Source organism: Amia ocellicauda, chromosome 6, assembly GCF_036373705.1.
Source record: "Amia ocellicauda isolate fAmiCal2 chromosome 6, fAmiCal2.hap1, whole genome shotgun sequence".
Lineage (NCBI taxonomy): Eukaryota > Metazoa > Chordata > Actinopteri > Amiiformes > Amiidae > Amia > Amia ocellicauda.
The window spans coordinates 20,462,696-20,488,889 of record NC_089855.1 but is presented as its reverse complement, the minus strand read 5'-3'; the positions used below and the strand labels follow the sequence as shown (position 1 = coordinate 20,488,889).

General features: G+C 40.0%; 1 protein-coding gene across 11 annotated transcripts in view; it reads left to right on the top strand.

Moving 5' to 3' along the window:
- mycbp2 (MYC binding protein 2) overlaps positions 1-26,194 on the top strand; it is an 80,903-nt gene that overhangs the window by 35,626 nt on the left and 19,083 nt on the right. For 4 of the 11 annotated variants that reach the window (XM_066706591.1, XM_066706597.1, XM_066706593.1 and 1 more), the window contains 37 exons: positions 51-132; positions 240-357; positions 635-839; positions 950-1,103; positions 1,512-1,684; positions 1,953-2,078; positions 2,376-2,503; positions 3,246-3,337; positions 4,980-5,114; positions 5,340-5,423; positions 5,844-5,940; positions 6,080-6,272; positions 6,557-6,831; positions 7,604-7,825; positions 8,741-8,932; positions 9,280-9,486; positions 9,582-9,719; positions 9,819-9,997; positions 10,720-10,862; positions 11,264-11,364; positions 12,144-12,362; positions 12,530-12,752; positions 13,238-13,356; positions 13,967-14,054; positions 14,326-14,375; positions 14,728-14,900; positions 15,290-15,434; positions 15,813-16,019; positions 16,413-16,468; positions 16,554-16,669; positions 16,760-16,857; positions 17,547-17,663; positions 18,498-18,638; positions 20,151-20,225; positions 21,343-21,567; positions 22,823-22,955; positions 24,215-24,340. In XM_066706591.1, the coding sequence (XP_066562688.1) occupies positions 51-132; positions 240-357; positions 635-839; positions 950-1,103; positions 1,512-1,684; positions 1,953-2,078; positions 2,376-2,503; positions 3,246-3,337; positions 4,980-5,114; positions 5,340-5,423; positions 5,844-5,940; positions 6,080-6,272; positions 6,557-6,831; positions 7,604-7,825; positions 8,741-8,932; positions 9,280-9,486; positions 9,582-9,719; positions 9,819-9,997; positions 10,720-10,862; positions 11,264-11,364; positions 12,144-12,362; positions 12,530-12,752; positions 13,238-13,356; positions 13,967-14,054; positions 14,326-14,375; positions 14,728-14,900; positions 15,290-15,434; positions 15,813-16,019; positions 16,413-16,468; positions 16,554-16,669; positions 16,760-16,857; positions 17,547-17,663; positions 18,498-18,638; positions 20,151-20,225; positions 21,343-21,567; positions 22,823-22,955; positions 24,215-24,340 (5,355 nt within the window). The remainder of the gene's footprint in view (positions 1-50; positions 133-239; positions 358-634; positions 840-949; positions 1,104-1,511; positions 1,685-1,952; positions 2,079-2,375; positions 2,504-3,245; positions 3,338-4,979; positions 5,115-5,339; positions 5,424-5,843; positions 5,941-6,079; positions 6,273-6,556; positions 6,832-7,603; positions 7,826-8,740; positions 8,933-9,279; positions 9,487-9,581; positions 9,720-9,818; positions 9,998-10,719; positions 10,863-11,263; positions 11,365-12,143; positions 12,363-12,529; positions 12,753-13,237; positions 13,357-13,966; positions 14,055-14,325; positions 14,376-14,727; positions 14,901-15,289; positions 15,435-15,812; positions 16,020-16,412; positions 16,469-16,553; positions 16,670-16,759; positions 16,858-17,546; positions 17,664-18,497; positions 18,639-20,150; positions 20,226-21,342; positions 21,568-22,822; positions 22,956-24,214; positions 24,341-26,194) is intronic. The other 7 variants (XM_066706596.1, XM_066706594.1, XM_066706602.1 and 4 more) reach the window with 5 other exon arrangements.

Genomic DNA, 26,194 nt, shown 5'->3' with positions numbered 1-26,194 from the left:
TGAAAGAAAGTATGTTCAGCTGTATGTCTTACATGTTGGTCTTTTTCCAGTGGTACTGATGGAGAATGGAGATGTATACACGTTTGGCTATGGGCAGCATGGCCAGCTTGGCCACGGAGATGTCAATTCAAGGTAATAGACTCAGATTCTCTCCTCCATTCATACATACTGTGGAATCAATGGAATCTTATAGATTTCCTGTATTAATGTATATTCATTTTTTAAATTTGTCTCATCAGGGGATCTCCAACACTGGTCCAGTCTTTACCAGGACCCAGTGTACACGTGACTGCTGGGAGCAACCACACCGCTGTGCTGCTGATGGATGGTCAAGTCTTCACTTTTGGGAGTTTCTCTGTAAGGGCCACTTAATTCGTGTTGTGAATAAATTTAGATGTTTTGATTGCAGTTTTGCAGTACAGCCAATAACAAATTCACTTGATTATATTCTGTTAAACCTGTTTAAAGCCTCCTGAAAACCAATATTATTACGCATCTAAATAAGCAAAATTGATTTTAAAGCTCTGCACCTCATTCAGAGTGCACAGACATTGATAGTGAATAGGTCTGATTCAATACGGTATTTGGAAACGGGCCTGGGAAAATGACCTGTCTTTAATCCCGGATGTTCCAGAAAGGACAGCTCGGACGGCCGATTTTAGAGATGCCATTCTGGAATGCCAAGCCATCACCCATGCCGAACATTGGAGCCAAGTATGGGCGAAAAGCTACCTGGATTGGAGCCAGTGGAGACCAGACTTTCCTGAGGATCGATGAAGCCCTTATAAACTCTCATGTCCTGGCCACCTCTGAAATCTTTGCCAGCAAACATATCATCGGTGCGTTTTTTGCTTTCTAAACTTAAATATATGCATTTTTAGGCCAATGTCTATGCTTCATAGTTTTTAGGCATTTTAAAAAGTGTAATCCCTGCCTTTTAATCATTTAGGCTTAGTACCAGCATCGATATCAGAACCACCGCCCTTCAAATGCCTGTTGATCAATAAGGTGGATGGGAGCTGCAGGACCTTCAATGACTCTGAACAGGAGGACCTGCAGGGTTTTGGAGTGTGTCTGGATCCAGTCTATGATGTGATTTGGAGGTCGGTCATACAATTAGTTGCTCATCAATAGCACCTTGTATGGTTTTAACTTATGCTTTGGTTACACATACATATACTTGATATTTATTAATACAGCTTATCTCAAAATGTGTAAAATGTGCTTCTTTTCTCATTATCCAGCATTGCCTGTTTTTTTTTTTTTTTTGCTTCACCTTACTTTCATTTAAATTGTATAAAACTTATATCCCAGTGTACGTATATTGATCAAAACACTTATCAAAGTTTTGTATGTCGATAACTTACGCAACATGAGTCAAAAGGAAAAAAAATCTCACTGTACTCCAATCCACAATATAAATGCATAAACCACAGAAGCAAAACCTGGTCTTGCTTTGCCCTGCTCCTTTGCCAAGCATGGCCGTTCCCAATAATTTCCCGCTCTCTCAGGTTCCTGCCGGCCTCCAGGGAGATGTGGTGTTATAACGCTGTGATCGCTGATGCCAGGATTCCTTCGGCTTCAGATATCCAATCACGGTGCAGCATCCTGAGCCCAGAGCTCGCTTTGCCAGCAGGTTCACACGCCACCACAACGCGGTCTCACGGCGCACTGCATATTCTAGGTACGCTAATGCACACTCAGCCAGCGAGGTCATTTCTTATGGGCGTGAGGGTTAATGTCTGTGTTTGTTGGCTGATGCGTTTGCTAAACTTGCACCTAGGTTTGTTTATTTAAGCTGCATTTCCCTGTGAGGATAATTGACTAGGCTAAGAAATGTAAGAAGTCTTGTGGTATTCCATAGTAATTCAGGAGAGGTGTTAAAAATATATTTATTTTTCTGTAATAAAAATGATTCACTGTATATATCGATTGATCCTTTCTATGTTTAGGATGTCTGGACACCCTGGCTGCCATGCAGGAGCTCAAAATGGGAGTGGCCAGTACAGAGGAGGAGACTCAGGCTGTGATGAAAGTGTACTCCAAAGAAGATTACAGTGTAGTCAACCGGTTTGAAAGTGAGTGTTTGCATTAGCAAAATGCATTGAAAAGGAAAGTCTTTCCCCAAAGTGATATGTTGATGTTCGTAAGAATTGCTCATAAAACATTATTAAAAAATAATGAATCCTTGTTATCTTACCAATTTCAATTGTAGTGATTTATTGTTTTTCTACATTTCCGTCTGTGGCCATGTGACGGTTTACGTTTGCCTGGAAAATTGAACCGAGAATTCTGTAGAAAATTGTATCAGCTAACACACTTGTGCCGACTCCTGCCGTTCATCTAGGGCATTTATTCAACTTCTGCTTTTGTAGGTCATGGTGGTGGCTGGGGGTACTCGGCCCACTCTGTGGAAGCCATTCGTTTCTGTGCAGATGCAGATATCCTGTTGGGAGGACTTGGGCTCTTTGGAGGAAGAGGGGAATACACAGCAAAGATCAAGGTAACCTGGCCTTTCTGCTTGCAGACAGTGGATTTGCACAAGTTATGTCTTTAACACCTTCTTGGTAGTGTAGTTTTATGTTTCTTTCACCATGAACACTTCTTTCTCCAGAATCTGTTTGTTCTTGCCTAGAATTTTTCGTATCAATTTGTATGGCACAAAAAGATCTTAAGTAATATACTAATATGCGTATATATTGTTGAAATTAGATTTATTTTCTTAGCAGTTTAGGTAATTAAATAGATCTGTTTTAGACTATCTAGACTCAGCAGAAGTAAAAGCATAGCAGTAACTTGGATTTGCCCTGTTATTTGAAAACTGCCCCCTGTGGTCAGGTTAAACTGCATCACACACTTCACTCAACTCATGATTTCAGTTCAAAGCTGAAGAAATTGAGCAGTAAAATGTATAATTTATTGAAAACCTTTGCCTTGTATGACTGAACTATTTTCTCTGATGCCCTGTAAAGTTCCAGCAGTGTAAATGATCTGATTAGGGACAGAATGTCTGTCTTTCATGCTTAAGAAGAGCCCTGAGCTTCCTGTAAGGTGAAGTCTCCATAAGCAGATAAAATTTACCCGCTCAGCTAAATAAAATCCACTCTGAAGACTCACTGCAGTGTAAAGTACTAATTTATGACAGCATCGGGACCTGTTTTCTTTAAAGATGTTCACAGATATCTAATAATTAGGGAGCACTATATTATGTTCTTTTCATCTCATGTGTGAATTCTGTCCCTAAGCTGTTTGAGCTGGGCCCTGACGGGGGAGACCATGAAACCGATGGAGACTTGCTGGCTGAGACGGATGTTCTGGCCTATGACTGTGCAGCCAGGTAAACTTCACATTGCTTTAACCCCATATGTGTGGTATGATTGCATGCCTCTGAAAGACATTTGAGAAACATTGACTTTACATAGGACTCCACGGAGTGTTCATTGTAAACATTTGCCTAGCCAGTTTATCCAAAGTTTAACCAGTTAAGATGATGTGAGTATGAGCAGCATGTTTCACATACACCTTTCTAAGGATGGCATGTATGTAAGGCTTCAAGTATTTCATTATAGTCTATTTATAAATAACCCACACAACCACTGAGGGCATGTTTTATGTAGCTTTTTTGATAGTGACAGATTTCTTAATTGTGGGTTTATTTATTTAAATGTATAATTCCTAATTCATTTAATTTAATTCATGAATTAATTTTCATCCTTTAAATGCTCATGGGGGAAACAAAAATCTGTATTAGATATCCAATTAATGAATTAAATGTGTAAGGTAAATCTCATTATTAGTGATTGAATATATTTTTGTTAACAGGAAATACATTACTTTGACACAAAAAATTAAACACTACTGATAGACATCAGCATAAAACCTTGAGAGTTCAATCCATGAATTTATAACCAGCCATCTCAGTATAAAGGGTGACATTTATGCATCAAAGCTTAGCAATAAAATCTGTCTGTGTAGAAGATGCATGATTCCAAAAATATCTTGGCTTAGTCATAACCAAAAGATTGATAAGGGCAGTTTAGATACCTGTACTCTGTACATTGGTGTTTTTCTTTGAAATATCATTGCATAATGTATTGGCAAGACCTAAGAAGAAGATAAATTAAAATGATGTAATCCTTGTATAATTTTAGTTTTTATTGTGATGGTATTTGAAGGAGTGGGTAAGTCAAGTAAATAAAGAAAAAATCATTTTAGGAACCCTCAAAGGTGCATTTATCAATTTTTTCATATGACTCCACTCTGTTCTTCTGGGGAGGGTTTAATGTAGCTCTTGTCTGTCAGAAGTCGGTTTACATTTGTCTGTGCCAGCATGGAGGTGACACCTACTGAGACAGCCATTCTCCCTGCTGTCACATCAGGTTTATGAGACTGTGCACTTAATCATTGCCTCAGACTGGAGCTGTGATCCCCAGGAGTGCCCCTGGGGCGTGACACGGGGGGGTCTGTAAGACTTTTAAATAAAATAAAACCAGCTGGTCTGTGAAGCCTTGCACGCATGACCATACCTGCTCTCCCTTTTATACGAAAAATAAAATGAAACCAAATCAAATGACTTCGAGATAAGACGCCTTCCGTCATATACATTTTCTCCTTTTGTACACTCACTTTTGATGTTTTGTGACAGCCAGAGGTTAATGTTCTTATTTCATGCTTGTAGTTTACCCTTGCATATTAAAATGAGCAGCTTTGATAGACCTAATACAGGACACAACAATATGCAAAAAATGGACTTGCTTTTTTTTCACGGTCTTCATACATCCAGAAGACTGATCTATATTCCATGGCACTGAAGTGTTGAGGGAAACTGTAGATTTCAGCTGTGTGGGGGAAGATGGGGTGCTTATATTAAGGCAGAGTTCTGTAGATTAATCTTGAGTAGGTATTGAAGATCAGTTGAGTGTGTCTGTTGGTCAGGGGTGCTGTCCTGTCCTGACTGTGTCCTGTGCTTGTGTTTACAGGGAGAAGTACGCCATGATGTTTGATGAGCCCGTGCTGCTGCAGTCTGGCTGGTGGTATGTGGCCTGGGCACGGGTGTCGGGGCCCAGCAGTGACTGTGGCTCTCATGGGCAGGCCACCATCACCACGGACGACAGGTGCGTTCTCTGCTCCCAGCGCAGACTTTTGAACTTCTTAAGCTTTCACATGGAAGCTATTGATTTTGAGGAGAAAAATTACTTTTGGGAATGATTCCATATTTTAGCCGTTCTTTTACATGTTGTGCTGGGATGTGGAGGGTTTCATTGGCTGCTTATTACTGTTTAAAAGCAATGAGTGATGAGGGTTTCAAATTCGTTTACCCTTTTCCCTCTTTCTTACAGTGTGGTTTTCCAGTTTAAAAGCTCCAAGAAGTCAAATAATGGTACTGATGTAAATGCAGGTCAGATACCTCAGCTGCTGTACAGGTAGGTGTGACGTGTGCCTGGATACTCATCAATTTCTTGGAATTAAACTGATTAGTGCTTTACAGTACGATTAAGTTAAAGCATATTATTACAGCAGGCTCTCGCTTGTTCCAGGTTGCAGTATTAGTGTTAGGGACGGATTAAATCAAAACTTTGACCCACCTGCTAATAGAAAACTACAGAACTGTACTCAGTTGTGGCTGGTGGTTGTGGATCTAAATGGGCCTGAACTTTTTTTGACATATGTGGATATGAGTACAAGGCACTATGGTTCCCTGAACAGCACATTCACAGGAAAGGGTAAATGGCACCTTGCTGGCTCATTTTTAAAATAATCTACTTCTTACTAAAATAAACATTCATATATTTTACATAACTGAATATGATTTTGTTTTAATTACTTTATTTGCCCTTATTCAGGCTTCCATCAAATGATGGCAATGCTGCAAAAGGAAAGCAGCAAACCAGCGAACCTGTTCACATCCTGAAGAGGTCCTTTGCAAGGACTGTTTCAGTGGTATGTATACTTTCCCATCTTCATTTTGTTCCCATCTATTTGTGTGGGTGAGTTGGGTGCTTCAGGAAGGCCCTGGTACATGAAGAAGGGGTGGGTGAAAGGAAGAAAGCTCGGTTCATTGTATGTTCATGTCCTGCAGGAGTGCTTTGAGTCCCTTCTGAGCATCCTTCACTGGAGCTGGACCACCCTGGTGCTGGGCGTAGAGGAGCTTCGTGGGCTCAAGGGCTTCCAGTACACGGCCACCCTGCTTGACCTGGAGAGGCTGCGCTTTGTGGGCACCTGCTGTCTGCGCCTGCTGCGTGTTTACATCTGCGAGATCTACCCCATATCAGGTGTGCCCCTTGCTGCAGGTCGTGTCGGCACATTTAAAGTCAACTACGTTCTTTCTTAGGAGTCAATCAGAACCTGCTGCTGGCCATGCTTTGTATATCTCCTAACCTGTTGAAGGCTAAGGTGAGATCTTTCATAGGCAAAATGTGCAACAAGAGAGAGCCCTTTGTTTTGAATACAGGAGACCACCAGCTGAACGTACTTGAGTCCTTTGTATCTGGTCCTGGAGGCTACAGTCGTCTGTAATGGAGCTTTAACCCTGGGTTCTTATCAATGATTCTTCCAGCGAGCACCAAGGCCGTGGTGGATGAGTCCAGTAAGCTGGCCGAGTGTGTGGGGAAGACCAGGAGCCTGCTGAGGAAGATCCTGTCTGAGGGGATGGACAACTGCATGATCAAGCTGGACAACGACCCGCAGGGATACCTCAGCCAGCCCCTTACGCTGCTCGAGGCCGTGCTCCAGGAGTGTCACAACACTTTCACGGCCTGCTTCCACTCCTTCTACCCCACCCCGGCGCTGCAGTGGGCCTGTCTCTGCGACCTGCTCAACTGCCTGGACCAGGTGAGGGCAGCCAGCTGACATATCGCCAGTTCATTATTGAAACATTCAGGCAGTCAAGCAAATAATTTACCATTGTGCACCTGCCCCTCCCTTTTTTTTTTGTTGTTGATATATTTATATTTGCTTTTGCCTCATCATATAATATTAAATAAAGGTTTATAATCTTTAGAGGACATTTCTTTTAATTCTCAGTCTAGACTTGAAATGATAAATTTCAAATCATGCCCAAGGTTGCTGTTGGTTGTAGTTCAGATCGCCATGACAGAAGCTGCAGATCAATAGCATTCTCTCTCACTGGCATTTCAAGCATGCAGACACGTGTAAAACTTTTTTTTTTTTTCCTGTTTGTTCTTTTAATCTCATGATGCTGCTCAGCTCTGCCTCACAGTTGCAGTAGAAAATGTGCTTCCTCTTGCTCTTCTTGTGGTAAAAAGCTCAGTGTCACAGTAAAAACAAAACTGTTGAATGTGTCCAACAAAGGTAAACAGTGATGGGCGGTTTAAGGTCAGAAGACCAGTAACTAAGATTATGAGTTCAATTAGTTTTTTCAAATTCAGTATACATACAATATAATGCAACAAGAGTAATACAGTGGAGCAAAATCCCAAAATACAAGATTCAGGTACAGCAATGAGGAGAGCTGGAACCTCTGACCTAAGAGTCCGTAGCAGGAAGTGTGAAACATGCAAATTCGAAATAAACCGTTTAATGTGATTGTACTGTGGTATGCAAAGGCGATCTCCTTAAACTAGCATCATTTTTTATTTTTAAGGACATTCAGGAAGCCAACTTCCGCACCTCCAGCAGCCGTCTCCTGGCGGCGGTGATGTCGGCTCTGTGCAACACCTCGGTGAAGCTGACCTCCATCCTGCCCATTGCCTACGACGGCGAGGTGCTGCTGCGTTCCCTCGTCAAGCAGGTCAGCACGGAGAACGACTCCGCCCTCGCTCACAGGTTCCCCCTGCTGGTGGCCCACATGGAGAAGCTCAGCCATGTAAGTGCCAGCCCCACAGGAGCTCCGTCTCACAGGGGCCCGCACCCCCCATCCCCATCGCTCTGACCTGTGCAGAGTGCCCCACAGACAACATGTCTGGGAAAAAAACAACAACATAGAATTATAATTTGATGCTTTATTTTATTTTAGCGAAGCACATCTGCTCCTAATGTGTCTTTGGAGAGCGTTCCCAGTTTTAAGTGAACCTGTTTATGAAACAGGGTTAGTAAGGCAAGATATGTACTGTTCTGATGCAAGAACATAAAGATAGAGATGTACTTTAACTGCAACAAGATAATCTGTCTTTTTGTTCACTCTCTATACTTTGTTATGCTCTGTGTAGGATCCCCCTTTTTTTTTTAAATCCATCTTTATACACATTTATCTAAAGCCTTACAGAGAACAAAAGCAATAATTTATAAACCACTAATCTGCTTCCTTATAATGAGATAAAGGTTTTTTCCCTTCATTCTTGGTTCCTTTTTTATGATGATTTGATAGTCTAACTGTGCTGCTGTTCGCATGGTTTATCATGTAGACAATTCAATTGTTGCTTCCTCTTTCTATTCTTAATTATATTACTTCTATGCCTTACTCACAAAAACTTGGTATTAAATTAATCGTAATTGTTTCATCAAAACATTTTTGGTATTCTAGAAAGAAACACTGCATACTTTGGTGTGTGCTGTGCTTTTACTCCAAACCCTCTTCTGCAAATGTTCACAAAGTGTGTTCCCGTCCCTCACAAGATATTTAAGTGGAAATAGAAACATTATATTGGTTTGATTGGGTTTTTTTTTTTTTTTACGTTTTTTGTTTCGTTTTAGGTGCTTGTTGCCGCTTTTTCCCCAATGTAAAAGATAATTCAGTGAATGGAATCTGATTATCCTTTCATGTCTCTTTTCTGTGTGGCAGAGCGAGGAGAACCTGATGGGGATGACCAGTTTTCGGGAGGTGCTGGAGAAGATGCTTGTGATTGTTGTCCTTCCAGTGAGGAAAACCCTACGGAAAGAGGTGGAGCTGTTCTCCCCTCACCTGGTCTCCAACACATGTGGGCTCCTGGCCAGCATCGTGAGTGAGCTGACTGCCTCTGCCCTGGGCTCTGAGGTACAGACACCCTGTCTCCCTGCAGCACGACAGATAAAAAACATACCACATAACATTAAACTCTTTAAAGCAGCGGCCTTCTATGGAAACTTGAAGATATCGTAAAGGTTATATAAATCAATAAACGCACCATAAAAACCTCAGATGTTACAGTGATCAAATCTATTAAGTGTATTGCCATTGTCTAGAGCTGAGGGCCAAAAACCTGTCCACCTCAGTTGGCTGCTTCAGTGACTGCTGCCACTTGTTGGAAGTTCAGTGTCACCACATGTCTGGCTAGACAACATTGAATGTGACTGTGTTGATGCAGCTGCACCATCCCCTTGCTGAAGCTCATTTCTGTGCAGGTGGATGGACTCAACTCACTTCACTCAGTGAAGTCCACCCCCAACCGCTTCACCAAGACCAGTCAGGGACGCAGCTGGAACACCGGCAATGGCTCTCCGGATGCCATCTGCTTCTCTGTGGACAAACACGGTGTGGTGCTTGTGGGTTTCTGCGTCTACGGTGGAGGTGGCATCCACGAGTACGAACTTGAGGTTCTTGCTGACGATGTAAGTTGTTGACGTTATTCTTTCTTGTCTGTGTATATGGCTTTGCGTTTCACACTGTGCAGATCAATTGCTTACCACCGCACTCTGTTTGTCAGACCCAAACCGAGCACCCGGGTGATTCGGCTCACTCTCACAGATGGACGTCTCTGGAGCTGGTGAAAGGGACGTACAGCACGGACGACTCCCCCAGCGATATTGCTGAAATCAGGCTGGACAAAGCAGTGCCTTTAAAGGTACATGACGGCTACCTTTCGTGTTTGTTTGTTTATTTATTTATTTTAATATACCTTGCTGGCCTGTTCCCACATTCCTACTAAACTACATTTCCATAGGAAAATGTGAAATATGCAGTGCGCTTGCGGAACTATGGCAGCCGCACCGCCAACGGGGACGGAGGCATGACCACCGTGCAGTGCTCGGACGGAGTGACGTTCACTTTCAGCACCTGCAGCCTCAGTAGCAATGGAACCAACCAGACCCGAGGGCAGATTCCACAGATCCTTTACTACAGGTCAGTCTGGGGATAGTGAGGAACGACAGGCTCACTGATGCTTCTTGTTCAGTCCTATTGATTATATTTGCAGTTTTTTCTTTTTTACTTTAACCCTTTATTGCATGCATTATGAAATCACGTGTATATTGCAAAAATACAACTTTTTCCACACAACTATGTTGGGAACTCAGTTCTAGGTATGCATCCTGGAAGTAACATGTGCAACTGCCAAACCAATAATAATAAATCACTTCACACATTTTCTGCAAATTAGTAGTATTTTTGCAAAATTAACACAATTATAACAAATTCCACTCCTCTGAACACTTTTGAAACAAGCTGGTATACATGAAAGCCCAGAAAACAACTCTTACTGTTATTGTTCCTGGCATGACTCACCATTGGTTAACTGTTACCTTGGACTAACAGGCAACTACAGACCTGGAGTCGTATGTGTATTATGCAGCAACACCTGGATTGTTTCCCTCGGGTTACAAAATGCAGTAGAAGTTTAAAAAAAAAATATATATATATATATATATTAGAACTGTGTATTTCACTGAGTTTGAGAGCTTTATTCTGCTTAAAAACACAAAGCGAGGAGGAGTTCCCTCTGTTTTGATACCTCTAAAGATTATATTAAGAGATTGATAAACATTTTCGATCAAGCCTAATTAATGCTGCAGTGCTGTTGTCGAGTTTCTTGGTATCTTGTTAATTGTCTTGTGTGTTTTGTGCAGGAGTGAGTACGACGGGGACCTGCAGTCCCAGCTGCTCAGTAAGGCCAATGAGGAGGATAAGAACTGCAGCAGGGCACTGTCGGTCGTCAGTGCTGTGGTCCGGGCTGCCAAGGACCTGCTGCACAGGGCCTTCGCAGTGGATGGTAAGAGGGCAGGCCTTTGGCAGTCCAGCATTAGTGCAGTTGTTTTCCTGTATGCTTCATTGGCGAATGTTGATCATACTATCAGTTTTTTGACTCTCAACTACCTCTGAATCTTAGACCAGGGCAGGGCCAGATGATAAAAAGGATTTAGCAGCAGATACTGTTTAAATCATTAAAGGTCAACAGATGAATGGAGGTGCAAAGGTGGTCTACCCAAGTCTCTTATGGAGAGTAGAGCAGGGAACGGTTCAGCGAATTAAATTAAATGTTGTCTGCTTTACAAATTTGAATTTGTTTTCCCTGTTTGTCTTACTATTACTGGTATGTACTTGAAATCAGTGAGAACAAGTTGTTTTTTAAATGTTTTACATCTGCCTTTATCTGAGGTATTTTTTCACCAGCTGAAGACATTCCAGAACTGTTAAGTTCTTCCAGTTTGTTCTCAATGCTGCTTCCCCTCATACTGGCCTATATTGGACCAGTAGCTGCTTCAGTCCCAAAGGTGAGGTTTTGAATCCAGTTTTCATCAACACATACAGCATTTATATTATTAATTAGGAAGATCTGTGTGCTTTTTGGGCCATATTCATAAATTACCAGGCAGCCCTTTCAGCTTAATTAGTACTAGTAATAAATTAGTAGGAGTAAGTAGTAGCTCTGTAAATATTTAAACCTGAATAATTTATCTTCCTTTTCTATATCACAATGCATGCCTTCCACTCTGTTATATATTAGATTTGTTTAGTGCTTGCTTCTTAACATATGTGGAATCTTTCGACTCTGCTGTCTGATAATATATCATTATTGATCAACATGGCCTTTTAAGTGAACTTCACACAGATGTGGTCATTATGGTAGTGTAAAACAGTGCCAAGATCGATTTCGCTTGGGACAGAGTGTTCCGGTCCGTGTGTCAAATACTTATGCTTAGTAGGCTTTGTGACAGACACAAATTTATTTTTGGTAAAGATCTGTTAAATGGAGACAGTTCATACTATTGAACTTCAGATGGTTTGACATTATCTGCAATTTTGTTTTTAATATTAGAGTGAACATTTTAAATAGCTCCTCTTGCAGTTTTCTAGATAAAATTTAATGTTATACTTTCCCCAGACCTGTGTCACCAATGTGTTCTATATGCAGTTAATAAAGTACAATGTTATTTTTTAGTTCAATTATGAACATTATCTTTTTAGATCCTTCTTTGTCTTTCTCTGAGTGACTGCTACAGTGAATTCTGCTTCTGAAGTTGAAATGATTTTCTGTTATTTCCCTAAACAGGCTGCTGTGGAGGTGTTTGGTCTGGTTCAGGAGCTGCTTCCAGCTGTTTCTGCTTTGAACCAAAAATATGCCCCACCTGCCTTCAACCCAAACCAGTCCACTGACAGCACCACGGGCAACCAGCCTGAGCAGGGCCTGTCCGCCTGCACCACTTCCAGCCACTACTCCGTCATCGAGAGTGACCATCCCTACAAACAGTCTGGCGTCACACAGTACAAGGTACACAGGAGGCCAAATATCCGGCTCAGTATAGTGTCGGTTTACATCAGTTTGTGCAACTGGTAATGCTCCTAATGAAGGGGATTGAGAAATGTATTCTCTTCCAAGGACTTTGATTGATGCCCCTTCACACTTAACCTCCGCTTGTCTGTCTCTGAACTCTCTAGGTGTCTTTCCCTGACTGTGTGCGTTGGTTGACCATTGAGTTCGACCCGCAGTGTGGCACTGCTCAGCCTGAGGACGTGCTCCGGTTGCTGATTCCAAGCAGGTCCCTGCAGTTTTCAGGATTTGGTTCCAAGCAAATGGCACATGAAAGCATCAACACCTGGACCGAGCTGAAGAAGTTCTCGGGTTCAAACGGGTGGCCCACTATGGTGTTAGTGCTGCCAGGTAATGAGAGCCTATCTCGTTGAAGTCATTCGTTTTCTGTCATTCTTAATTTCAGAGCTGAATGTTGGAAGTTTTTATATTATTTAATATTTTACTTTTGTCCCTGAAAAATAATGAGGCTATTGTAATAATTCTATTTATATTATATTTTAATAACAGTATATTGTTTTTTTATAGGAGTGTATTCTGTTATATTTTTTGCCTCTTTGCGTTTGTATCTGACAACATCAGTGTCACAAAAAAAGATATTGCATAATTTGTTCTGAAGCGTCTATCTGAAATAGTGATAGTTTTGGACAATGTAGAAGAAGGTCCAGAGGCTGAGTCAGTATGTTCTGTTCTGGTCTTATATGGGTTCCAAAACGTTCTGATCTTTAATTTGGCAATGTAATGTTCCTTTCACCCATGATGCCGTGTCTGCTGGTACGTTGTGCAGCTCCACTATTGTCAATATTTTATAATCTGATTTGCTTGTCTTATTTTAGGTAACGAAGCCCTTTTTTCCTTGGAAACGGCATCAGATTATGTGAAAGATGAGAAGGCTTGCTTCTATGGATTCAAGTGTGTTGCAGTGGGATATGAATTCAATCCAGGGCCGGATGAGGTATGAAAGCCATTTCTGTCTTCCAGGTGGTTGCAGAAATGTGAATTTAAAAGACAGCATAGAGACGTGCAGTGATGTGAAGTGGGCAATTTAATGTAATACATTTTTTCCATTAGTAGGGAGCCCTTTGTAGATAGGTTATTAAAAATAAAAAATCCCATCCTCTCTTCCAGTTGCATTTTAATTTTGTTTTGTGGAACCATAACATTACCAAAGCCCTTCAGTCATTTGATACTGACTTATTTTCATACATATGTGATGCTTCATGCTTCAGCTGGATTAATGTGATCGTTTTAAATGTAAAGCTTGTGTTTGTCTAAGGATGTGAAAAATGAAAATGTCAGGATCTTCATTCTCCATCAGTGAGTGCGTAACTTGAGCAGTGATGTGCAAGGGTAATGAGACGAGGAGTTTGTTTTATGCCCGGTGTGGAACAAGAATTATACTGGGAAATTGCACTGTAATTATGAAATAATGTGTGTCCTAATATAATACTTAATAGTAACATGATTTTACTTGTTTATGTATCTTGAACATTTGATTTATTAAAATGTACCTTATATTTGTTATTACTAGATGTGGATTGACATTTAAAGCATTTGTATTTCAGGGTATTATTCAGTTGGAGAAGGAACTTGCGTATTTGGGGAGTGTGTGTGCTGCTGCCCTGATGAAAAAGGATCTGGCCCTGCCCATTGGTAAGGATGAATTCAGCAAAACAATATATTATATCTGACTTACTTTTTCCCCCTCTATAAATGAATAACCACAAATTAATCAAATAAGAAGGATTATGCATTACTTTCCATTGTCCACTTAATGGGTAATTAAGTTTTATACTTAATGAATACTGACCAATATACATCTATTGTGAACAATTTTAGTTTGCATTAGTATACTAGTAGTAGCGTTTGTCATCGTATTTTGAGGTTTTGTTTTGCTCATTCCATTTACTTGTTTTGATTGCAGGCAATGAACTAGAGGAAGACCTTGAGATCCTTGAAGAGGCGTCTCTACAGGTACTGTGCTTGTGCGTCCGTATCATTGACACACTCTACACCCTGATAGTGTACACTGTATCAAATCCAATTTAAAGATGTGCAAATATGTTAGTTTCAGAGGCAAAGACTGATTTTCTCTTCAAAGATGGCAAATAAAAACAAAATGTAAGCAGGATATAATGAGGGATAATACACATGAATAAAAGCCCAACAAAATCCTGGTTTCACTAAATCAGTTCCCTGTCTAAGGTTTATATGGCTGTAAAGCATGGCATACTTCATGTATTTGTGTAAGGATGTGAGGAAAGAAAATGTCTGGATCTTCAATCCCCATCAATGAGTGCGTAACTCTTCTTGTTCCCTGCGTCAGGTGTGCAAAGCTCATGCTGGGATACTGGGGAAAGGCCTGGCTCTGTCACGCTCCCCCACTATCCTGGAGGCTCTGGAAGGCAACCTCCCGCTTCACCTGCAGAGCAATGAACATTCCTTTCTGGAGGACTTCATCACGTGTGTCCAGAACTCGAGCGGTGGCCGTCTGGCCAGGTAAGGGCTGTCTGCATACTTCCAAAACATGAAGAAGAAAGGGTTGTGGTTACTTATTAAAGTAAGCTAAATGTAAAGTCATGGTTACATTGTGCTTCATCAAGTGTTGGTCGTGGCATTGTGTGCTAATACTGATGTAGGTTATTGTGTTGTACATAGCCCTGAAATGTTAGATCGAGCACGATAAAACCAGCCTCAAAGACCAGCCCTCTGTCTCTCCATGAAATCTGGAATAATCAGATACCAGATACCGATGTATTTACTAGCTGCTCAGTGCTCGGTGTACATAGTGTGACTTGTTTTAATATGTCATGTTGAAAAACTAAGATGCCATTTATTTTAAAATATAACTGTTATTTTCAGCCGTTTCTAATGTTCTCTTTTTCTAGGTGGCTGCAACCAGACTCCTATGCAGACCCACAGAAAACGTCATTGATACTCAACAAGGAAGACATTAGGTGTGGGTGGCCCACCACTGTCGTAGTGCAGACCAAAGACCAGTACGGAGATGTAGTGCATGTCCCCAATATGAAGGTCAGGGTTTTATCTCATCTTGTTTCAGGGGAGTAATGTGATTTGTACTGATTAACTAATGCAGCTATGAGATCATAGAGTACTTTTTTTTTTTTAAATCCTTCAGAATAATAATACAAAAAAAAGACAAATAAGGGGGAATGTTTTTCAGAAGATGGCATTTGGATTATTTGATTTGGCTGGGGATGTTTATTTGAAGAATTTTATGTTTGTAGTTAATAGGAAAAACACAAGAAAAAACAATGATAAAAACATTACCAACTATCCCAGTTCCTTGTATGGCTAATGGGGGGGTTTGCAGGCCTGTGTGCGGCAGATGTTTGTCTCCTCTACCTGTCCTGTGATGGAGTTAGAGCTGATCCAGATTCTCCACCACAGGTGGAGGTCAAGGCTGTTCCCGTGTCCCAAAAGAAGTCTTTACAGCAGGAGAATCTCCGCAAACTCCAGCGCCTCCCCGGGAGCTCCGCCTCCCCTTCGCCCGGCACCGACCTCACCTTTGGGGGGCTGCCTGCCCCCAAACTGGAGGCCAGCTATGAGCCCATGATTGTCAAGGAGGCGCGATACATCGCCATCACCATGATGAAGGTCTCCCGTTTCATCTCTCTATTTGCATGTTGAAACTACTGTTTAGAGTTCAGCAAGCTGTGCAGTTGCACAAGAGCACTAGTGCTATATTAAGGTCTTTTCTGACACTAGATTTTCAGAGTATTTTAATTATTTCATACTGTACTTTTTTTCTTGCATGTAAGTAGACTATACATTTATGAAGTGCTGCATGCTACACATTTGGTATATTGGTGGATTTCACATTCAGTGTTCTCTAAAATAAACCTGTTGTTCAGGGTATAAGAGATCAGTTATTGTGATATCTACAAAATGTAGGTCAGCACATATTTCATGGCTTTTTTGGCAGATTATATGGTCAATGAAATTGCAGGAGTTCTATTTACAAATGTTTTTCAAAATTCACTTTTTTAGGCTTATGAAAATTATTCCTTTGAAGAACTCAGATTTGCCTCTCCAACTCCAAAGAGGTATGACAAACATCCTCTTCCATATTCTGTCTTTTGGATGTCCGTGTACAACACTGCCCTTAAACTTCTGTTTTCAATGCTTCAGGCCGAGTGAGAACATGCTAATCAGAGCCAACACCGATGGCACCTATAGTGCAAACTGGACTCCTGGCGCGGTGGGGCTCTACACGATCCACGTCACGATCGATGGCATAGAGATCGGTAATTGTTTTTCTTATGGTTACATAAGCATCCTCTGTGCTCCTACAGACTTCATTGCATTTGAATATAATTGATTTCCCTGCTCTTCAGATGCTGGACTGGAAGTGGAGGTCAAAGACCCGCCGAAGGGTATGATTCCCCCGGGCACACACATGGTCAAGCCAAAAGCTGAGCCTCAGCCAAGCAAGGTGAGCTGAAGGAGCTGTGGAAATGCACTGACACACACCAAACTCAAACCCAGCAAGGATCTTCGAGCTTACTTACCACACCATGAATCGAGAGAAGAGTAGTTTTCTTTTACACATCAGGGTTTCTTTTGGCTTAAGTCTATTACACAGCATCAAGTATTTCATTCAAAAAGGATACGAGGTTCACAGTGTTGTAAATTACTAATGTTTATCACCCACTGCCAGGTTGCAGCCAAACAGTAGTAGTTTAATTTGTAAAATGAAAATATGAAAGATCTGGTTATTCAAATGCAAACTGGATGGGTGCAGTGAATCCCGGATTTAGGTCACTGTGGAAGGATTTCTGTGTGTGGGATACATTCTTTGATCTGGTTTTGCGGTTGTTGGAGCAGGTGACTTAAATAATTAAATTGGGGAACAAGCAACAATCCTGTAACTCCTTTAACATTTTCCCTTCTTAATTTACGCAAGTCATTGAAAAGTACCAAAAAAGAGACGCATGGACAACTACCAAAGACGTGTGTTCCGGCTAATGGAGTTTGTCTGATGAGCGTTATTAAAAGGGAAAGGCCTCTGCTTTCTTCAAATCATGCATTTTAAGTCTGTTTTGATCCGTGGCTTTCTTCCTTTTCTACAGCTTTCTCGGTCCTTGGTTCTTCTGTCTCACTGTTTCCCTTTGCTTCTCTCAGGTTCGCAAATTTGTGGCCAAGGACAGCGCAGGGCTTCGTGTCCGTAGCCACCCCTCGCTTCAGAGTGAACAAATAGGCATAGTCCAGGTCAATGGGACCATCACTTTCATTGATGAGGTAATTCACAAGGAAACACTGGTATAGATCAGGGATCTTGAGGATGTTTTTTTTTTGTCCCTCCCCCATTCTTTCACTGAATGCTAAATGGCACATATTAATTTTTATGATTATCTTTTAATACCTATCCAGCTAATACATCAAGCTTTGAAATACTTTTTGCCTCTATTTCACTTATTTGTTTGTTAAATGCATTTTATTCCTTTGGTTTATTTATTTATATATTTTTTGCTTCATACACACGCAAGAAACTTTGAGGCTGCAGTTAAAAAAAAATACGTAGGAGAGCGAGACAAAAAGCAATAGTGATATTCTCAGCTGAGTGGATGATGCTCATACCGTCGTTAACTCTCCCGTGTTGGAAGCTTTTCGCCAATTTATATACTTGCTTAAACAGGCTATCTTTCACCACGTAATATTTATTTTGCTGCTTTCGTTATCTGATACCTGTCCGTATTGATAGTGTGAAGTAATGTAGGATGGGCAGTAGGCAGATGATGGTGCTGAATACCCATCTTTCAAAGTGAGTGATACACAAAGCACAGTAATGAAAATAGCCCCATAATTCATACCAGTGGGTATATAATGCAGTTAGATCTAACGTTGTGCATGGGAAACTTCTCATATAAGTCACAAGATACACATATCCTCAAAGTGCCGTCTCCACTAACCGGATCCGTTCCAAAAACACACTTTCTCATAACTGCTTTACTCTGTGCTTCTCGGTTTCCCACTCTCTGCTCTCCTCCGGCAGCCTGCAGCCTCTGAGTCCTTGCTAGGCATTTTCGCAGTTACAGGAGGGCATGGCTCCTTTCTGTTGCTTGTTTCCCATAGATCCACAATGATGATGGTGTTTGGCTGAGACTGAATGATGAGACTGTAAAGAAGTATGTTCCCAACATGAATGGGTACACTGAAGCCTGGTGCCTCTCTTTTAACCAGCATCTGGGCAGGAGCCTTCTGGTCCCTGTTGACGTAAGTAAAGGCCACCCTTTATAGAATAGCAAGGGCCCCTATGCTGGTCATTTGGGATGGAAAAACACATCCTCGTTTACCGAAATGTCTTGTGATCAGACATAAAATGCAAATGTGAAGGATGCACCAGTGTGTTTTAACTGAGGCTTTATTTGAAAAAAATCTAATGGTTGTAACTTCCTGTACTGTTCGTTTTCTCTGAATGACCTGAAAGAAGCTGTCCTGACCGGAGTTTCTTTCTCGGGCTGTGTTGTGTCACTAACACGGGAAATGGCCTCTGTGAAAGTTGGCCTTCAGAACTAGGTTTCTTCCTTGATGCACCCTATCGGATAGCATCTGGAAAAGAGAGTTTACTCCTGAGAGTAAAACAAATGACAGCATAAGGGCTATGGTGCAGTGCGAGAGCAAGTGCATGCCTCAATTTGTTTTTGAAAAGAGAAGGGAGAAGAAACAAACAAAACAAAAAAACGGCAAAATTACAATCTGTATGTGTACACCCGAAAATTGCCTCCCGACAGCATCTGATGGACACTTGACTATTTAAAAATGCAGTTTAAGGGAGTTTCCCAATGCAGGAAATGACAAAAGAGAGGTACTAGATTAGAAATTTCAGTGTGGTGTAATGACTCTTGCTTAACTGCAATTCTCTTGGTTTTCATTGCTTTTCACAATTGCTTCACAACTTAAGGCACCTAGCATATGAGCAGGAGCTGCTTTTGAGTAACCTGATTTGTTTCATGGCACAGACAGCCTGCACTTCCGACTGATTGAGGGCTAAAAACAGATACTATAGATGTCATTGACCCTATTGATCCAGTAGACTTCAGTGTGTATGAAATATCTCTGCAAATGTGGTTACTTTTCTTCGGGGTGATTTTCTGCCATGAAACAAATAGTTGTTCTGACACTGCTTGGTTGGGGAATTGCGCCTTTATTGCTCAGCATTCCCCGGGGTTCACTGGGCTGCAGTAGGTTTTGATGGCTTTCATACAAGGTACTAATGTAAACAGCATGACACACTACATCTTTTTTGGAAGATTTTTCTTTTAATCAAGTATATCTGTCTTCTGGCATCTCCTATTGTTTCCATATCTTTGGTAAATGATATAACAGAAGTGTGTTGCCCCCTTTTTCTTTTCTTTCCTTTACAATGATTGAATTTCACCTTGCATCTCTGTAGTGGTCTGCGATGGGAGCTTTAGTTTTGAAATCATCATAAGTCCATGTTTTGCAAAGCAAGAATGAATGTTTTGAGAGCTGTATAATCCAGCACCTAGATTCCTTTCTGACTTTGTGGACTGTCGCTGCAGTGAGATTTTCACACATGCACAAGGCCTATTTTGACTGAGGGGTTTGCCACTCCACCATCTTATGATAGATTTCAAATGCAAGTTCCAATCACAATGGCTTTAAGTGGGGGAGGAGAAAGAAGAACTTTCTTCCACAAAACTCACGCCTACTGTTCCATTAATACCGTGACGGTGCTTGACTTTCTTAAACTTTGTTGCTTAGAATGTCTTTAATGCTAGCCACGGAGTCAGGGATATCGACTTTTTATCTTGGACTTCCTTATCTTTGTGTTCACAGGTGAGTTACAAACAAGGAACATTCACGGCTTTGCAGCACTTCCTTTGCTTTCACCATAACTGTGTGTTTCTGTGTTTTTAAACCCCTGACAAATATTGGTCCTTGCTTGCTTTGGAAGAGTGATGTCCTGAAAGTGAAAGCAATTTATCATCTGCATGTTTTTTTTCATAGTTTCAGCTAAAAAATGTAATGTAAAAATCATATCGTCCTCCCACACCCCAATATTCTTCCCATAACAGTACCAGAAAATAAACCCAACATGCATTTTTCACTTGGCAGCCATGTATCTTTCTGTGCATTCCCTTTTGGATAACTTTGTTGTGTTGATGAACCCAGTGAAAAGTTTTAGCTAAAGATATGCGTGATGTTGATGTACAACATTTTAATCTTTGCATGGGTGGTTAATTCAATCCGTATACGCATGACTTTTTATATTTTAAATTGAACTTGGGGAGTTTAACAGTGCAGCCTCACTATAGGAAGACACATTTTATCACAGAAATTGCATGCATTCCTCTTCCAGTCTGCACAGAACCGAGATGATACTGATGTTTGATGTACACATTGTCTTCATTTTTCTTTTGAATTATATGTTCTGTGATTTCACTAGAAATACCTTATTTTGTGAAAGTTATCTGCTCTGCAGAATATAATGAATGCACAGGGTTCTTCTATTTCATGTGGTCATTTATTTAATGACACTGAATGGTCAGTTTTTACATGAAAGTCAACATTAATTCATATGGCTAAAATCACAAAATCTTTCAAAACTGTGTTTTGTTTAACATTTAATGGAGAAGTGTTGCACTAGCACAGATTCACAACTGTTGATGCTAAGTGTCTTCCTTGTACACCTCCATGTAGTAATTGTATTATAATTAGATAGCATAGAAAACTACATTCTGAGCAGAAATTAAAAACCAGAACCTGCTTCATGTTAATAAATAATATTATATATTAACATAATATTAGGAACAAGTGCAGTCTACTCCTTTACACATCAGCAAAGGTTCATCATATTACTCCACTTGTCTGAGTTGCCCTCATGAAAATTGTGCTATCTTGCATGAGAGGTGTGAGAGTGTAAGGACTAACCTCTGTCTTTTGGCTCTTTTAGGAGGCCAGAACGCACTCTGATGATTATTTTAAGGAGGTCAGTGCCCGCCGCTCCCATGAAGTGCCCATGAGAGAGCAGGACAGGCTGTGCCTGCGAGGCGGACCAGGCGTTTATAAGGTAGTGAAGACTGGGCCCTCGGGTCACAACATCAGAAGCTGCCCTAACCTTAGGGGTATCCCTATTGGAATGTTAGTTCTTGGAAACAAAGTCAAGGCGGTAGGCGAGGTATGGATCCAAGTGTGTTCTTGTGGCTACAAAATCATCACTTCATAGTTGCCAAATTTTTGCTCTCTTGCTAACGCAGAAATCCCAATAACACTTTTTTCCTTTTGTATTATAATGTATTCTCTTATGCTGGTATTTTGTGTGTTCTGTCATTTCCCTGCATATGGATTTCTGTCAATAACAACATTTCTATAATGGCTACAGCATTTCCATTTTTCTTGCTTGTACTGAATTGCAGCCATTTGGTGGTACCAATTATCTGTCTTTAGGCCTCATGTATATATAATATTGGCGTGTGAATTGATTTGAAATTCCATTTCAGCGATTCCAAGAGTGAAAGCTGATCATCTTATTTGTTGTGCACTGTTTTGATTAAATCATCACAAGATAAAACCCAAATTGCTTTTATGCTTCAAAATCAAATTTTAATATCAGGCATTCAAATCATTTTCAGTACGATACAAATATATTAATAAGAAAGTAGGAGATTTGTGTAAACCTCTTGTTTTCAGTCCTGGTCAATTCTTGAAATTCCCCCCACAGCCTTGTGTTTTGTATTCTTGAAGTTACATTTTGTTCAAATGCTGGAGCCATAATTAAACTCTTGAAACTATTTTTTCTTTTAAGAGATCAAATATTTATTTTTTTAAGCACATTTTAATGCTTCCTATGGCTTCTACCCAAAGGTGTTAAAATGTGTTGCTTCCTGCTAAAACTTTCATCTGAGGATGTGGTGTGTCATGCTGTTCCTTGGAATGATTTCTTATATAAGACTCACTGTATGTTTCTTTGCTGACTAATTCCTAATGATTCTTCTTTTCAGTTACTATATGGTGATCAAAATACATGCTTTCTAATGTGCTTCATTATAATGCTGTGCTAAAATATTTCTTTGCTGTCAGTAATATGTGCATAAATTGTTTAATAATTCTTCCTTATCCAAAGCTGCCTGCAATTAAATAATGCTGGAACATTTTGTGTTTCAATATAGCTGCTTTAAAGAGATTAACAGATTAAATGTATGGACTTTTAGAAACAGGCTTTCTTTGGCTGTAAATATGTTTAAGCTATTCCCAAATTCCTCACCAGATTTTGACTGTAACCTTAAGTATTATTCTATTTTCCTGTGGTTACCATGATGATAAGATTAAAAAAAAGCAAATTACTATCAGTTTCCTCTAAATGACTGTTAATATAAAGCAAATGAAAACCAGACAATTGTGTGGCCCAAGATAAAAGATTGTTTGTGTACCAGGTGACAAACACGGAAGGCACTTGGGTGCAGTTGGATAAGAACAGTGTAGTGGAGTTTTGTGAGAGTGATGAAGGGGAGGCCTGGTCTCTTGCAAGGGATCGAGGAGGCAATCAATACCTCCGCCATGAAGACGGTAAGGCTGACGTCTGTTAAATACCACTTTTAGTGCTATTGGCAGGACAGGTGGTAAAAATGGTTTTAATTCTGCCATTTCTGTAGTTAGTCATGTGTTCTTGTTCATATTAAAAACACGCTATTACGACATTACAGCGAAACAAAGACCATAATGACATCACAGCGTATCCTATTCACACATGGACAATAACGGCCAATGCCATTTTCAGCGAACTACCATAACCACGCTGACTGTTACAGCGCAGACAAAAACTGCGCCTGTCAGCATGGCTGAGGATCGGCTAAAATGTGCATTTCACTCTGCTGAGTGATTAAAAAAATCAATAAACAATCATTTCACCTTAAGTGTCCTTTATTGAAACATGGAATGGAAAAGATGCCATTCCCTATGAAGAGGCCTATAGCCTGAGGGTTATGTAATATATGCAAACACTCACAGACTACTCTTTCAACAAGAACATTTTTATTGTACTGGCTTTGATTCTGCCGTCCTGTCGACATTGATTTTCCAAGCTAGACCCCTCTGCTATGCAGTACAACAGGCAGCTCAAAAGCTACTGCCGTTAAATAAGTTAGTCTTCATTGGGCAGGTGCTGTTTTTGTTGGCGTGGTGATGAAATTGTATAATGTTTTTGTCTGCGCTGTTGTAATCTGTACAGTCATGGCATTGTGATGTAAATGGCAGTTAATGCCAGTCATTGCATCCACAGTAGTACGACTTGTAGTGATGTGGTTGTGGTATTTGTCTTACTGTAATGTCATGTAACCTTAAAAACACTGCACAAGATTCTAGCACACAAATAAAACCAAATGGCTACTGTTAGGGGAAAACCTACATTACATTAAATTAAGTCCTACATTTAGTTAAAAAAATGTTTAATTCACAAAAGTAATGTTTGTTATATGTCTAAAAGTTGTATGATGTTTATGGACACATATTAGATCCTTATTAGACTTGCATGTAGTGAACTTGAGTTTGAAGAGCACCTCATTGAAGCTAATTTAAAAGAACAGCATCGAAAAGCTGATTATTAATTTTTGATAAAGGTTATTGTTCTTGGTTCTTGAAAACAAAATGTTTTGGTTTCTTCATAAGAAACACATCACAAAGTAGGCTACATAGAATGCCTGTTTGATCTGGTACAAAATATAAAGAATTGAGTGACCTGAGAGAATTCAAAAGGCTATTGTTGTGACAGATCTTATTTCCCCTCATTATTCTGATGATTAAACTGAGAAAGTTGTCTTTCACAACAGAGCAAGCAATACTGGATCACGGAGCCCAAACTCCCCCCCCAAGTCCCTTCTCTGTTCAAGCCTTCAACAGGGGTGCTGCTGGCAGTGGGGCCCAAGGGTTTGATTATGGCATCTCTAATAACAAAGGTAAGATGATAGGCTAGAGAAACAGGGAATTTCCAGAATGAAAGACTCTCGAATCTTCAGACATAACGTTCTATACTGTGGCATAGATTAATTTACTATCCGACAGCAGAAGAATTGAAACATCAAAACAAACGAACAAAACAAATCAGAAAAGTTCTACAAATGCAGTATTTGTTGTGGTTTCCTTTTTAAACGAAGGACAAAGAATAGTATATATTATAGAAAAAATTAAATATTTATATATAGAGATTTTTTTTTTCTGTGTATTTAGCATTACTAAAGAAATACTGCCATTTGATGTTAATGATTAAGTTTTCAGCTGATTCTGTTATGGTGTGCCAGCTTTCAAATACTGCATTTGTAATTCACCACATGAAGCTCACCAGCAGTTCCGGGCTTTGTTGCCAACTTGGATGACCAGAGGTTTCATACAGTGCCTGGATTATTATGCAATTATAGTTCAGTCCTCACAGCACCTTACCCTTTGTTCTCTAACTCTTTAAGACCACAGATCCCAAAGACTTTCAACAATGAAAGCTCTGGATACATTTTTAATTTTCTATAATAAATAAAGAGTTGTATTATCATAGGGTTGGGTTTGAAATGCACAAATTAGAAGAATGTTTAAAACTGTAATGCATCTGAAAATGCAGTAGTCGTTATTCATACTTCACTTTTATATAATAAATTTTTTTCACATTTCCTTATGACTCTTTTTTTTGGTCTTGCTGACAGACCTGTATTTGTTTTTTTTGTTTTTTTCATGCATTTCATTTCGACCTGGTTGGGCGCCTCATTTGTGCCATCTTGGCCTGTTTGCTGCTTTGTGTTTTGTCCATCCTGTTTTCTCTTTGGCATACGCTGTTATTTTATGGCCTGCTCAAGTCAACTCTCTTTTCCTGACTCTTTTACATGTTGCCTGCCTTTTTAGCTTCAGTTCAGTTTACGCAAAACTGCTTCCATTTTATTTAATCTTGCGTATTCGACTTGCGACTGCTGGAAAACAAGCTTCTGCTGAGGACTTCAGTTTGTATTTGTTTATTTTTATTTTTATTTTTTTTAGAATTTGTAACTTTGGACCCCCAAATTAGCCTTTATATGTGTTGTGTTGCTTTTATTTTTTAAATACGCTGGTTGGAAATATTCCTGGGATGGAATAAACTTGGGATGGCACTGTACCCCTATGTGTGCTGACTGTCCAAAATATATTTTACACCAAATAATGTGATTCATATTCATGCTGGATTTTCAATGCTGTGAAAACACAGTCAAGGTCATTGTAAAATAACGAAAGTGCCTTTAATGCAACAATTTAACCTCAAAATACATAAAAGGTCATCGTCTATATGATGAAAATGGACAATTGCAAGATGGAAATTGAAAGTTCTTTGAGTAATTTGATTGCTGATTCTATGCTATATTGGGAGCTTGAAAACTAAAGATATATCACATTTAACATCTTCAGTACATTGGTTAGCAAAATTTAATACATTCACCAACTGTGCTGGTCTGGGTACTAATAATTACTAATTTGTTTTCAGTTTATTATATTGCATGGTAGCATTCTACTGATTTCCTTGAATAGATGAGACCAGATTACGTGCATAGAAATGCTTTCTCATCTGTTAATGTGGATCAGAGTTGAGCAATTCTAATAAATCAATCAGAGCTTTAATAAGGCTTCTGCATGTTAGATTAGAGGATGGTTTAAATGTGTTTGGTGTTCAGCTTCTTAAATCTAATATTCTGGTTGTATGAGTGCATATAGAGAACTGAAGAATCAATTTGTGTGACTTAAATTGGAAAATGCATGCAAATGTTTACATTACTTTTTAATTTGAGGTCATTATTCTG